The 15,877-nt window shown below is 40.5% G+C and overlaps 1 protein-coding gene across 2 annotated transcripts in view; it reads right to left on the bottom strand.

Annotated features, from left to right (window-relative positions):
• Positions 1 to 15,877, bottom strand: part of mpped1 (metallophosphoesterase domain containing 1) — a 56,341-nt gene that overhangs the window by 11,672 nt on the left and 28,792 nt on the right. For both annotated transcript variants that reach the window (XM_055190864.2, XM_055190863.2), the window contains exons 5-6: positions 2,120 to 2,235; positions 1,174 to 1,287 (exon numbers count right to left, since the gene is read on the bottom strand). In XM_055190864.2, coding sequence (XP_055046839.1) covers positions 1,174 to 1,287; positions 2,120 to 2,235 — 230 coding nt within the window. The remainder of the gene's footprint in view (positions 1 to 1,173; positions 1,288 to 2,119; positions 2,236 to 15,877) is intronic.

Raw genomic sequence — 15,877 nt, forward strand, 5'->3', positions numbered from 1 at the left:
ATATAATTTACACTCCATTACGTATTTTCACCACATTCGCCCCATGTACTCAAGCCGAGGTAAAAAAGTTTTAGGTTATAAAATAAATTGTTTAATTAAAAGAGACCAGAATACAAGAAAATGGCATTTACTCCAGTAAATGTTTTTTTCTGGGGGACTCACATTTTTGACACCTATGCTTTAGGTAGCATTTGTGCGCTGTCTGAAGCCTTGAAATGCGCATTTTTGGGAACGGACTTTAGATACGTGCAGTTGCGCGCACACACACTAAAACTTCTTAAACAGCGTATGAGCACTGCATTGAGATCTGTTTCGCGTCTTGTGCTTAAATATTTAAATTGGCATAGCTTGAAAGCATGTGAAATAACACTCTTAGAAAGGATGTGTTAATTTTTTACACATCATTGTGTGGTAAGCTTTAACACATTATGTGTCATTTTGTGTTGATTTTGTGTTAAAATATAACACATGTTGTGTTAAAACTAACACAAAATCAAGGTCAAGGTCAAGGTCAAGTTTATTTATATAGCCCTTTAAAACAGCATAAATGCTGACCAAAGTGCTGCACAACATGCAAAATACAACATTTACATAAAAATACCAGTAGTAAAACTAAGATAGAAAGACATCATAAATTGTATTTTATTTATAAACAATATTTAAGACCAAAATAAATATCAAAATGACCAATAAGCCTGAGAGAAAAATATGCTTTAAGAGAAGATTTAAGTGTAAAAAGAGTAGGAGAAAGTCTAATAGACAGATTATTGTTGTTTCAATAATAACACAGATATGGGTGGATTCTGGGACAACGCATTTAGTGTGTTGTCCCAGAATCAACACTAATGTGTTGTTTTTAACACATTCATTCTAAGAGTGTATAAACTTTTGTGACGATGCAGCACTGGCTTGATCGGATGCGTTAAATGCATTAAAAATGTTAACGTGTTATTTTTTAACATAACTAATTAATCTAATTAACACATTAAATTAACAGCCCAAATATAAGTATGTTTTCTCTTAAAATTATACATGCATGTGTGCGTATTTATACATAACTATTATACACAGTAACACACACATATATGATTTTAGTCTGCAAACAATTAATTGCTGTGCAGCCCCAAATCTTTACGAAAAGTTGCATTGTGAACTTTTGTGAGTCTAGGTTACCTTCATGAATGTGTCCAAAAACATGTAGTTTGGGCTGAACTCTTCTCTGGACTGTGTTCAGTAGCTCCATGCAACCAACACGTTGCATCTTTCTGGGCACCCAATCCAAAAAACCTATTCAAGTAAATTATGCACAATGACATCACAAAGCATTGACAGAGAGAAACACTGTAAAAAGAAAAACAGAAACCTGCAAGAATTATAGAACGGAGTAAGAAATTGAGGCTCCAGGCGTGTGAATTTTGGGGTGTAATCTGTGTAAATTTAAGTCCAATTCAATTAAGTTTAATAATTCTGGAGCAGTAATGTTACAAGTGCTTTTTCTATCTTTGATCTTTAAATAATAATGTTAAATTAATTCAACTGAAAAAGATTAGTTTACACAATATTTTTGTACAACTAATATTGTAAGGCAACCAGGTAATCCTTTTTACAGTTTATATACAGAAAGCAAAAAATGACTGAAAGCAAAATGATTGTGACAGACGGCACAATCGATTTTACAGTCTTATTTGCAGTCCTACATCTATACATGTAACGCACACGTGCACTTTTTAATCTTCGGAGACGACATTTAGGGGTAATTTGCAACACTTACTCAAATGTAAAAAGAGACACAATCTTATGAGAATGAAACGTGTCACATTTTCTAAGCTCCAATGCTTTTTAAACCGTCAACATCTTTATGCAGAAACGTCTACTCTCTGTACGTTTAAGTGTGTGTGTGTGTGTGTGTGTGTGTGTGTAAGGTTTTTAAAATGTGCGATGGGATTTGCAGCACTGAAAAGGAGCGTCTCGTTTTTACATGCTTTAGCGGCCTGCTGTAGCAACTCCATCTGCCAAACCACAGCGTGCGTGCGTGTGAGGATAAGGACGAAATAAAACTCTATATATGTATGAATGCATTACAAAAATGCTTTGTGTGTGTTTGTAATGTAGGTCTTACCCAGAGGAGGGCAATGTGTGAGAAGGATATCTGTGGAATCTGGGATTTGGTTCCACTTGTCCAGTAGAGCTTGTCCTCGTGGTAGATTAAAACCCCAGCCGTAGTACCATGGTTGCCTGCGTGCACACGCCAAAAAAAACATTGTTAAGGCCTAGTGATGTGTAACATTGCGAGTTTGATCATAACCACCTGCATCTTTCCTTGTTTTGCACTGATCTTGTTGCTGATGAAGGTGGATGACATTTCCATTAGGGTCTGTATGTGGGGACTGTACGTGCGTGATATTATACGTCTATGATGATAAAATTACAGGAAAAATAAGTCCCATCACGAATAAGAATGGCTTTGATCTGACTTTCACATCTTTCAGAGGACAGGAAAAGATTTGAATTGGACCAAACATGAAAACAAAAAGGAAAAAATGCCACTGTGAAGTCACGGCACATGTGCTCAAGTTTCAGTCAGTGAGTCCAGTTCTGTCGAGTCAAAACCAGAAAACTGTAGAGTCCAGAAAAAGCTGTATGTCTTGATTTGGACTCAACACGGACTTGACAGTTCTTGGTCTTGGTCTTAGCTGGACTCGACTACAACACTGGTCTGAGTCCAGCTAACATAGTTTGCCAGCCTTTATTTCCTTTCTTCCACAGATTTTCTAGCTATCTTAACTAACAAGGGTACCTTGGTTAACCAGCCTCATTTATCTACAGTAAGTTGAAATGGCTACGACTGGTTTACCTACTGGACCAGCACCACCCCAATACTAATCAACCGGAAACTCCAAGCAGGGTGTTTTTAGGCTCAAGGCTGTTTATAATTTTTGAGCCGGGCAGTTTTAAGTGATCTAAAAGGTGTACTAGTTAAACATGCACTAGTCGGGATCCATTCTTACAAGTTCAGTCCACTGCCAATTCAACTAGTTAGTAATAATAGTTATAATGAACACAGTTGGTAAAAGTGACTGAGAACACTACTGAAAAATCCAGCTAAGACACGCATAAGCTGGTGAGCTGGTTTCAGCTCAACTTCCAGGTTGGTTTTAGCTGGTATTGCTGGTGTAGCAAGCTGGCCTAGCTGTGTTTTGGTCACTTTTTAAGCTGGTCTAGCTGGACTTAGCTGGTCAGGCTGGGAGGACCAGCTACTACCACCTTAGACCAGCTACCAGCTTATGCTGGTATTTGCTGAATTTTTCAGTAGGGAACAAAGAGACGAGGGAGGAAAGACAGAGAGGAGAGAGGTAAGAAGATACAGAAAGCAGGAAGAGACTGAAACAGGTAGAGAGAGAAAGAAAGAGAAAGAGAGAGAGAATTGGGGGAGAAGCTTATGGCCCATCACTTTGATTGCAGATGCAGCTTGACTGACGGTATAGAAATTAACATGTCACTAACAATCTGTCCCCAGATCCATCTTCCTCCACCGTGGCGGATTTACGCATTTACGTGTACGAATATGTTAAAAGAAAGTGTGTGTGTGCCAGTTTACACATGAAGGTTCCTTTGCCTTTACGTAGATTTTGTAATTTATAGAGCGCAGTCACTTGAAACGTTTACTTTTATAGGCTGCTTGACACATCACTGTCCTGAAATACAAATAAACGCACACACAGGGAAGACTTTGAGGAGATATCCAAAGCAGCCATGAGCTCCATCATCTCAGTAAGGTCAAGAGGGAAGCCAAATCCGATTTTCATTTGATTCTGTGTTATTATCATTCAAATCACTTTAGAGTCTAAACATTTATGATAACATCTGAAGGTCCACGGACGGCGTTTGAATAACTCTAATCTTAAAACATTTCAAATGGCCTTTGCATATTGATGGTGCTGTTGAAATATTCATTGCAATCTTTACATGGATGTCTCAATTATACTGGATCGGGAAAGGACTCTTTATTGGTGTTCCAAACAGCCTTTTACTAAGTGAGAGGATAGAGCTTAATAAACACACACACAGAGAGAAAGAGAGAGAGAGAGAGAGAGAGAGAGAGTCCAGTGTGAATACTAAAGAAGAAAGAAAATCCTGATTAAGCGGGGACACTGTGAAACGGCTTTAAAAAGCTCTAAAATCCAAGCGTGTTATTCAGAAACTGTGACTTTAATAAATAAGATTTTGATCAGGCCAGACGATTAGACAAACATGTGTAATTCACTTAAGTGTGACACAGAGCAACCAGTGCGCTCGATTCACTGAACCATCTGTGTATTTATCATTTCAGATGCTGTTTTTCATTTTGTCAGGGTGAGTAAAAAAACAGATGCTTGCTTTAGTGTCGTTTCTCCCATGATGCCACACCACCACCAAAGAAGAAACAAAGTCGATTACATTTTACATTTTCTGGACTGAACTACACTTGAGTGGTGTTAAACAATGTGTGTATATGTGCGTGTACAGGTTTGGCTATATTTGTCAAGGCCACTTCTTTAAAGATGCCTTTACAAATATATTACAAGGGATAGTTCACCAAAAGTGACATAATTTATTCACCCTCAATTTGTTCCAAACCTGTATAAATTTCTTTGTTCTTCTAAACAGAAATGAAGATTTTCGAAAAATTATTTTCTACTACTATGGAAGTCAATGGTGCCCCAGGCCTGCTTGATTACACACATCCTGGAAGATAAATTCCTTTGTATTCGACCGAACAAATAAATCTTTACAGGTTTGGAACAACTTAAAGGGACAATAAGTAGGATTTACCCCCATCTAGTGGTAAAATTGTACATTGCATTCAAACGAACAGTGCTCTCTAGCGCCTCACTTTTTCAAATGCTTGTTGCAACTACGGTAGCCGTTATGTACTCACTAATCTCCTTGTCCGTTTCAGCTAGTTCACGTGAATGAACATGCATTGTGGAAACGCGTTGGTAGGCTAGTGCTTTTGACACCAACGAGGACATATTTATTAATAAAGACATTGATTTTGATTAATAAAACACTTAAAACCTTACTTACTGTCCCTTTAAGAGCTAATTATGACAAAAGTTTCATTTTTTGGTGAACTATCATGAAAGACTTTAGGGTTGTATAAGTTTTAAGCATAAAAAAACGAAATATAAACGAAAACATTTAAAATCCTACTCAATATTTTTCAATTGGACGAAGCATGTTTTGCTTTAGATGTTATAATGTTGATGTGTGCTAAGGTTAGAAATATGTAACCAAGTTTGTGAAAACCCAGCTATATATCATCCTACATAATGTAAAGAACATTCAGTGAGTATAACCTTGATATCTTTAATATTGACTGAGTAAGATCGTGCCAAATATTGAAATCAATGATTAAAATCAAACTTTGAGGCTCCCAATATTATGAAATTCGATTATGAAACTTAATCCTGGATTTCACAGACAAGGTCACAAATATACAGTACTATAAAGTTTCCTATGAAAACTACTGCATGTATGAGAGGTCTTAACTAATACAGCTATGCTGTGTGTGCGCAAAAACTCCATTGGCCAAATGATATCAGTGAAATTTTATCATAAATGTTTAAACGGACAGCTGGGAGGGAAAGGCCGTGGGGCAGCTGTGCTTCAATATTTCATCCCATTGGTTAACTTCAAGGTTCTCTGAGGAAAATAAGATGAGACTTATAAGAAAATCTCTATTTAAAAAGAATGCATTAATGATTGAGAGAAGTGTGAAATCTAAATCAACTCTTGCTGCTGGTGAGGTGGTGCATTTTCAGCAGAAAGATGAAGTATATGTGCTAGCATGACAGAAATCAATGTAGGGCATAGAGCCGAAAGATCAAAAGTGTCATTTACAGGTCGATAGAAGTTTGCAATATCTACATCGATATCTAAATCAATGTGCACAAAATAGGAGAGCTCTGTTCATCCTCACCTGTGGCGATGTAATTAAATATGCTGGTGGTATCCAGACCCTAATTACAGAGGTGTATGTTTTATTATGCATATGTATGTGCACCACAGTAGCAGGTACAGTACGCAACAGTGAATAATTAGTAATGTGACTTTTTTGACACTGACCCAAATGTGTGTACAGAGCAGGAGAGGTTGGCAATCTGTAGGAATAAGACGTTGCATCTCTGAGGAGTTCAGGCAGCCTCTTTACTGACACACACACACACACACACACACACACACACACACACACACACACACACACACACACACACACACATAACCTCATTAAGAGATACTGTTTCAATTAATAGCTTGCGGGTCACAGTGGTCCACCGAGATCTCAGCACGTAAGAACTGCTGTCAACATCGCACAAGCACTCACACATACACACATTGCTGTGAATGAACAATAAGTATACCCTTGATTTCATATCCTTTACAAAACTATAAAAGCCCACGACACTTACCAACATACACACATACACATATACACATGCACTGACTGGTCACTGTGAAACTGTGAAACTATTAGAAAAAGAGGGGTGGTTGTGTATATAGGGTTGTATATTGTAAGGCATATTTGTTTTTGAGGGTTATGTATTTTATATATAGGGACTGTTTTTGTATATTTGTATAGAATTTGTATATAAGCATTTAGTGCAGTTGTGTCGCTGTGTATTATGTGTATTTTTGTATACAGTAGTCAGTGCACCGACTGTGCTCTGTTGTGTCGTTGTATTTAGTAGTCAGTGCTGTGTTGTACATTTTGTGTATACAGTATTCAGTGAAGTTTCCTTTCACGTCATGACTGACGAATTGGGAACAGGCTTCGCGAGACCAATCTACTGCAAGAAACTACTAAAACGCCAAGGAACTTAGCATTGAGGTATTTGCATCTGCCGGCACCGCGTGCTGAAGTTGGTTGGAGAAAGCACTTCAGCATAGGCTCCACCTCTTTACTTTCAGTTTTGAACTTGAGTTTGAGTGTGTGCGTTGCACTCCCCTGTGTGCGTCATCAACTCAGCAAATCATTAAAAAGTGATTTCCTTAAAAGAGCAGCATGAGTGGAATTTGTGTCTTTTTAAAAACAGCCATTCTCTCGTGTTGCAGCAAGTGTGTCTTTTTAAAGATGTAATTTCGTCCATGCATTTCCAGATGCGGCAAATGTATGGGTCCTAAGAATGGTCACGATCTCTGGGTCTCGTGCTTGGGCATTCAGCACACTGATGCAGCATTTGTGGTGGGCTTCTGTTCCGCTTGCGTGGATTTGTGAAAACGGTTTTGTACCTCTGGGAATGTCATGACCCCCCCTTCTGTTGCCGAGCCCTGATAAAGATGTGGTGGCAAAGCTCCAGAAGGACGATCTCCGTATAATGATGCTGAAATTATCCGTTGGTTCGTACAGTGGCTCTCGGCACCCTGATCCACAGCCAGTTGAGGTGCTGATGGAGATGGGTGGTGCGTATTTCTCGACCTCTGTCGGTCCTCACTAGGATTTTTTGTCTGTCACAGCATCGGCAGGGGGGCCGTCTATTTCGGACACGGACTTGGGTCTGCTCCCTCCTTCAGGTAGGGTTTGGAAGTCCGTGTTCGACCCCGAGATGGCGGGAATGCTCTCGGGTAGCAACGGCAGTCGGCTTGGTATGGACTCAACCTCCCTCACCCGAACCGCCAAGCCGTTGTTCGTGCAATGTCCACCCTGGTGGCAAGAAGGCTGTCCCACTGAAACAATTTCAGAGGCTCTTGGGGCATATGGCAGAATATGCGTTTCCCCAGTTCCCACAGACTCTGTGCCAAGTCAGGGAGGACGAAGAGAGCATTTTACTAGCTGCGCCTTACTGGACCACCAGGAATTGGTTTACAGAACTCACGCTCTTCGTGACAGCCCCCCCTGGCGGATCTCCCTGAGGAAGGACCTTGTTCCTAGAGGGCACATTATGGAACCCGTGTCCCGACCTGTGGAATCGCCATGTGTGCTCTCTGGACCGGACACAGAGGTTCTAAGTGATTTATCGCAAGAGGTATCTAAAACCATTGCTGCAACACGAGCACCTTCTACGAGACAGGCTTACACACTGAAATGAAACCTGTTTGTCAACTGGTGTTCTTCTCAACAAGAAAACCCCTGAGAATGCCCGATCAGTTTCATGCTTTAATATCTTTAGCACCAATTGGAGAGAAGGCTTTCCCCCTCCACCATTAAAGTTGACATTGCTGCAATATCTGCACACCACACCCCGATAAGCGGTAGGTCAGTGGACCTGGTTATTAGGTTTTTAAGGGGTGCGCGATGGCTAAATCCCTGCAGCCCCCTTCTATTCCTCCTTGGAACCTGTCCATGGTGCTGAAAGCCTTACAGAACTGTCCCTTTGAGCCTCTGCAGTAAGTGTTAAGTTTCTAAGAATGAAAACTTTGACGCTCCTTGCATTGGCCTCCGTTAGAAGGGTAGGGGATCTCCATGCATTTTAGGTTGACGATTCGTGCCTTCAGTTGACCCGCTGAATCCAGTGTAACACTGAGACCCCTGCCTGGCTAACGTGCCCAAGGTTCCCACCACTCTTTTCAGAGATAAGGTGGTGAGCCTGCAAGCACTGCCTTTGGAGGAGGCAGACCCAGCTATGGCTTTGTTATGTGCTGTACATGCACTGTGACTGCACGTGGACCAAACATTTTGAACTTTCATTTGAGAGCTTACTCTATGAGGTGAGGCATCATCTTGGGCATTAGCTTGGGGTTCCCCGCTGACAGACATTTGTAGAGCTGGGGGCTGGGTGACACCAAACACGTTTACAAGGTTTTATAGTGTTCTTATCAAGCCGTTATCCTCTTGGATTCTCTCTTCAAACCGGTGAACACAGAGGGTCGGCTCGTGTGTCAGCTTTATGGAGTCTCAGTGACATTTTACAAAGAAGTCTGAGACTCCTCCACCGCCTTGGCTGCTGATGTTGCGGAGCATCGGCTGTCAGCCTCTCACTAGATGTATTCTTTGAGAACCTGTGTTTGGCTAGGCACCCACATTTGCGTCTCCTACACAGGGTTCATATGTGTGAATTTCCAGTGTGGTTTATTCTACCATGTTTCCCTTAGCAGAGCCCACTCTGCATCTCTCTCTCTCTAGTATGTGATATTACTTGGAGAGTTTTCTCTAAGTGAAAAACCTATTGGATGTTTCATACTCCACCCAAGGGTAACCTCATTTAAGGGTGGCTTCCGCAGCGCACCTAGTTCTGCCTAGACAGGTACTTCTCAGTATGCCTAGTTCACTACCGTGGGTTAAGGAACAAAGACAGAAGACGGAATGTTTACGCAGGCACTAGAAGGGCCAGCTGCAATGCAGTTTTGGTAGGGATTCCCAATTCGACGGTCATGACTTCATAGTCATGTGACCGACTGAAAGCGAACTGACTGAAAGGGAGACATCACAACCCGTCGCCACAGTTTGCTGTTCCGTTGCTGATGCTCGGCTTTCTCACCAAAAATAGCTGATTTGGTATTGCACCTGCTGCTCATTTAATACTAGCACGGTGGGGCAGCACCGTCGAATGCAAATACCTGCATGACAAGTTCATCGGCATTTCAGTAGTTTTCCAAAGTAGACCGGTCCCGCGAAGCGCGTTCCCAAATCGCTGGTCACAACATGACGTCTCCGTTCCCTTCCTTCAGGGAACGAGGGTTACATACGTAAATGAGACGTTTACTGTGTTGTGTAGTTGTTTGTTTTGTGTAGTTTTGCATTCAGTGTTTAGTGTAGTGTGATGTGTATTTTATGCAGTTTTGCAAACAAAATATTTAGTGTTGTGTATTTTGTGTAGTATCACATACCGTATTCAACACAATGTGCTGCCTTGCATAGTTGTATGTTTTGTATATTGTATACAGTATTAAACGCAGTGTGCTGTGTGGTGTATTGTTGTTTTGTATACAGTATTCAACTCAGTGTGCTGTGTTGTGTATTAGGGCTGTGACGATTAATCGTGCAAATGCGTGTTTTCTCAATTAATGAATTTGAATGAATTACGGTGAAATGCCGCCACATACAAAAGCCAGAGGGCGCTCTCGCGTAGAAACGCCATTTGTGCCACAGAAGAAGTAGCATTGCAAATGCTATTCCAGGAAATGTCTAGAGGAATATTTGTTCTTCAGATTGTTTCAGGTATTTTCATGATAATAAAAATATTTTGACTGATTGTGTTTGACGAGTGTTGCTTTTTTAAATTTACATTATAAACGATTCAAACTCATAGTGATTTTAGATTGATAAAGACTTTCCTACTGATCACAGAGCCGTAGTACACGCACAAGCTGTGCATGAAACACAGAATCGGAGCCTTACGATTCAGAATCGATTTCAGGCAGGTCTTTTTAATGGGGAACGCGATGTATCGTTTTAGATATATTCAGTGCATTGTTGTGTAGTTTAATGTTTTGTGTAGTTTTGTATACAGTATTCATTGCAGTTGTGTAGTTTTATGTTTTGTGTAGTTTTGTACAGTATCCAGTGCAGTGTGCTGTGTTGTCTTTTGCTGAACTGCAGGGCCGGCTGGACTTTGATGTTTAATCTGAAAGAAGCAAGCGGTCCATTCACACAAGCCTCCAGCCGGAGAAGCACAGCTTGAGAGACCAGCTTAAACACACACTGCAGCTACTGCGCTCCACACCGACACACAAACACACCACAGAATGAGAGAGAGAGAGCGAGAAAGAGAGAGAGAGAGAGAGAGAGAGAGAGAGAGACCATGAATGGAAGAGTATATCAGTCTCTGACAATACAAGGATTAGACCGTCCTTGAGTCGATACAAGTGTGTGTGTGCTTAAGTTTTTCTGTCAAAGATAGCTGCGCATGCTTTGTGTAACTTTTCCTCTCATTCTCTCTCTATCTTTGGGTAAATGTGGTAAATATGGGACATTTGGTCTACACCATAATTTATGCAACACCCAGCATGAGACATATACACACACATGCATTTCCAAACACACACACATGCAGTCACAGATTTGCACACAAAATAACGTCTGTTTAGATTTGTTTTGCACATTCTGGAGTCATTGATTCTCAGAATGATGACGTGTAATTGCTTCCAAAAAATGCAAAGCAAACGCGCTCAAACCAACTGGTAATTTTTCATCAATTATGCAAGCATGATGGATCAAATATGTAAATTCATTCTGACCTGATAAATAAGTCATTTTGACATTTTAAGACAGGAATTAATGAGGAGACGAAAAGGGAAACCGGTCGGCAGATTTAAACCTGCACTGCGTCACAACTTGATGTGTCAGAGCACATATGCTAACTGCCAGGCCCCGGTTATGACAACAATTAGATGTTAACGTAGTCTTAAGTATAAATTTAGTGGATTTGAAGCATTTCTGGCCCAGTGCATCCGAACCGGACAGTCCGAGAGGCAGCAGTGACAAATCCATCTGTGCAATGAGACATCTGCCTACACAACCTGACGTCTCACACAAGCACACACACACGCACAGGCCTGGGCACACAACAGACTTCAGAACAGCTGTGTGGACTCACACTCATCAACAGGAACATTCACAGCACTGATTAACATCACCAGCCAAGAGACACACACACACACGAGTCTCTATACAGCACACAAAGTCTTTGATAGCTAAGGGCTGAATTTAACATACTGTAGATGGAGAAATAGTTCAACAAAAAGTGATACATTAAAATATATCAAAACGATTTTCCTTAATGTCTGTATCATTTTCTGTACGTTCTTCTACTGAACACCATTTGTGCCACCTTGATGCATCACGACTGTTTACGTTAACAACCAGTGGCGTTTGATCATTGCTTGCTTTTGTTGTATGGTATAAACTTCTGTGTTCGCAGAAGAAGAGAAGTTATGCAAGTTTGGTGCTGCATAAGGGGTGAACTATCCCTTTAAAGTCCATCTGTCTGTGCTTCTGTTATAGTCCCGCTGTGCATTTCCAAAAGGCCATTACGAAAAAGCATCTTCATTCCACTAGTGACAAAATTTCACAAAAAGACCTCTAAAATTTGATATTCAATAAACTGTATTCGATTTTGGCTGGTCACATAATCTCAATGTAAAATCAAATAGCCTCAGAGTCGTATGAATGTGCGTTATTTTAAACAGTTTAAGCAAGTATAATTAATTTCATAATGCATAACTTTTTAATGCACCTTTAATGAGTATCCGATTCATTTATGCATACAGAAGAGAAATTATCACCTGTGATAATCATTAACATACCACAGATGTGCTACGTTGATATTAGGTTGAAAATAACTTGTATTTTTTTCTTTATAATACAAATTAAATGATGAAAAGTAAACAATAGCATTGTTTGGAAATCAAAAAATATCACTACAATAATTTCTGAAATTCAGAGCCATACCAACATTGTAAAAATATTGCAGCATTAAGTTAAAACAACTTGGTTTTGCAAATCAATTGAACCTACTATTTTACGTTTTGACCTGTGATAAGTTGACATAACTTTAAACAGTGTACTGTATCCAGCTAGCATAAAAAATACAGAAGAAATAGAATATTACAATTTAGTTCAACAGGACTTTAAACTACAAAGCACATGCTTCTCTGAACGATTACTTTTGTTTCTTCCGTCGGGGTCCCTTGGCTTTGTCTCTCGTCTTTCTTTCGGGGGGATTTTAGGAGCGTTGAGAATTACGTGGGACTCAAACAGACAGCGTGCATGCTGCGCTAATGAGATCCCTCTGGAAGCCCTCAAACACGCTGTCATACGTTATAATTACGTTGGCAATACATTAAATTGTGTGTTAGTGGTTTGTATATGGTGTCAGGGCGCTAAAAGAAAATGAAGAGATGGATAGAGAGAAAGACAGTCGGGAAAAGCAGGATGAGAAATAATAAGGTGTAAAAAAGTAATGGGAGAAATGTATATACAGTATTGTGAAAAAGCGAGGCTGTGTGTGTGCGGAGCTGTGGCCAGTCCCATCTAGTCAGAACTGTGAGGAGCAGGTGCAGTACAGCAGCACCAGTGTGTGTGTGTGTGTGTGTGTGTGTCCATGTGTGTATGTAAATGAGTGTGAATGTGTTTCAATGATGAGTGTGTGTGATTGAGATGTCATATGGAGAGGCTTGGAGCTATTGCCTTCTGGGTAATGAGGGGAAGAAGGGTGAGAAGACCCTGGAGCGATAAAACACACACACAGAGACACACATAGGAAGCAAGGTGAGCTGGTCAGGTCATACAAACTCACTCCTGCTGCGTTAATGCGTCTTGTGTTAACTTCACTGGCGCGGCCTTTCGCCTCAGGGAATTTAAAAGAGTTAAAAACTTTATTTCCCATCTCAGCCTGCCAGTGATGCTATGACAGAGCTCAAAACTTCCACGGTTACCTCCCATGATGTACCAGCTCCATGTGGAGCCACTTAAATCTTGTTTAATGCAGCTGCAATGACATCTTTCTAAATGAATAATTAGAACTGCACAAAAACACATGAGATTATTGTATTTGTGTGAATATGTATCAGCGTAAGAGAATAAACTTTCTAAACGTTTCTACAGCTGTGTGAATGACGTAAATATCAAACCAGATAAAGAGAGAGAGAACTGAAAAGACAAGCATAGTTGGTCACCAACATACGTTGTGTTTTGGATGATGCTGCATTGCAAATTTTATAAATTACTTTTTTGCCATTCTTCAGAAGTGAAATTGCTTTGACTTTTCGGTTTCAGAGCCTGTATCTTGAATTAACTTTATATTCTTACCCCTTTGGCAAAGCATAAATAGAAGGAACTTTTGTGATGTTTCTGCTTAAAACAAGAAACAACAAATTGCCATTGGGGAAGAAAAATAAACAAGACAAAATTTTAATTAAGAATATGATTTTGGGGTGTGCTGGCGCCAGGTTATTTAACTAGCTTAACCAGTTGGTTTATAATTTTTAATGCATAACCAACAGAGACAATTGAAAGAGAAAATAGTGAATCCTGAAGAGACAGAAGGAGCTGTGGAGTCTCTCAAGGTGAGCTACATCACAAAAAGCAAACAGATTTTACCAGCTACCTTTTGCTGGTAAGCCGCTTGGCTTGCCAGCTAGACCAGCCAATCAAACCAGCGCAAGCCAGTCCAACATCCTGGTCTAAGTGGGTATTTTTAGTAGGATGGAGAAAAAGATCTGCAATGAACAGATGGTTTAGAGAGGAATCACATAAGTGTTTGTCTGGGATCGTGGTGTTTCTAAAATCAGCGGCTAATTCTGCCTGCAAAACTGCTGGACATTTTCTTTTCTCCTCTTCCCCCTCTTTCCCACAGAGTGATAGTTGCCTTAGCAACCATGGCAAATCTTCCTTTTCTCAAACAGATGTCCCATTTAGTTGGAAATTAGAATGTGTAAAAACCCAGGAGACTCAAATTATTTCCAAGTTCTCCAGGAGGAGGGAGAAGAGAAGAAAAGAGGAGCGTAGAGAAGAAAGGAGTGGCGAGGGAAGGAGAGAAAACAGAAAGGGTGGGTTGCATATCCTCCTCCTCCTCAGGAAGTGTGAAAGTGCGTTGATTAGCCGTCGCTGTGGGGCAGCTAATTCTGCGCCCGGCCGAAGAGCCAGCAGATGAATAAAGACGCACGAGCAAGATGGAAAGATACACAGCCACTGTACGGTCCAATACAGTTATTCTCCGATTCTTTTTCCGTTTAAATCGCAATCGGATCGCAATTATGACTTGGCAATGCTCCGAAACGTTATCCAAAGATGATCTCGCCTGTTTTGCAGGTAAACATATTTGCCGTTTACGAGGATGTAAAGAATTCCCCAAGAGCCATGTGTGCTCACATATGTGCACGCACGCAAACACAAACAGTGTGAAAGAGAAGTTTATGCCTGGAGACCAATTTACAGGTAATGTACAGCCAAGCCATAAAACCACACATTCTGTTTCTTTTAATAAAAACATCTCCACTTCTCATCCACATTAAGAGAAAGAGTGACTGACAAAAAGACAGATAACAGGCAGAAAAGATGATGCACTGAGATATGGTTTGCACACAAAGACACTTGCCCCTGGTTTCAAAAACAAGGCTTAAAGGCGGAGTCCACGATGTTTGAAAGCCAATGTCGATATTTGAAATCACCTAAACAAACACGCCCCTACCCCAATAGAATCTGGACCTTCTTTTGATAGACCCGCCCCACACATACGCAACCCGGCAAGGATGTCGGTTAGTAAACACGCTCCTTACTGCTGATTGGCTATAAGTGTGTTTTGGTAGTTCTGCCCGTCTCCTAACTTACTAAACGGGGGAAATTAGCGTGAGAACGCAATTCCAAAAATGTGCAGATGGGAGTGGTAATATCTGCAGGTTAAGTGCAAATTAAATAACAGGAGCGCAACAGCTGATTTCCATAATGACCAATTCAATCTACTAAGAGCAGCACAAATTAGTTCAGGGTCACAAATAAGCAGAGCTGATGAGGTTCAGGTGATCTACTAACACCTGAAGCGCTTGAGTTCAGCACCACAGACATCACAGCGGAAAATACAGGGAGTAAAATCCCAACTAAAGAAGTCATAGTACACTGAAAAGAACTGGAGGACAAAGAAGTTTTGAAACGTCTGGTATTGTGTGACGACTTCTTGTGAATCCTCTTTTAATAACTTCAGCAAATAAAAAATAACATGGCTTGGCAAACAATATGTTCGAATAATATGTTCCTCTGGCATTCCAAAAAATATTACGTGTTAAATCCTCTGCCTTGTACAGTATCACGCGGTCTATGATCTCCTTCTGATGCCTCTTTTTTTTAGCAACAACTGCAGCCATTTCAAGTGCAAAATGATTTAAGACATGCTTTTTCTGAGTTAAATAATGAGCGCAATACCACTCAAAACACACGTGCAAATATTAGTAAATCGCGTTG

The sequence above is a fragment of the Misgurnus anguillicaudatus genome, chromosome 1 (genome assembly GCF_027580225.2).
Source record: "Misgurnus anguillicaudatus chromosome 1, ASM2758022v2, whole genome shotgun sequence".
NCBI classification, from domain to species: domain Eukaryota; kingdom Metazoa; phylum Chordata; class Actinopteri; order Cypriniformes; family Cobitidae; genus Misgurnus; species Misgurnus anguillicaudatus.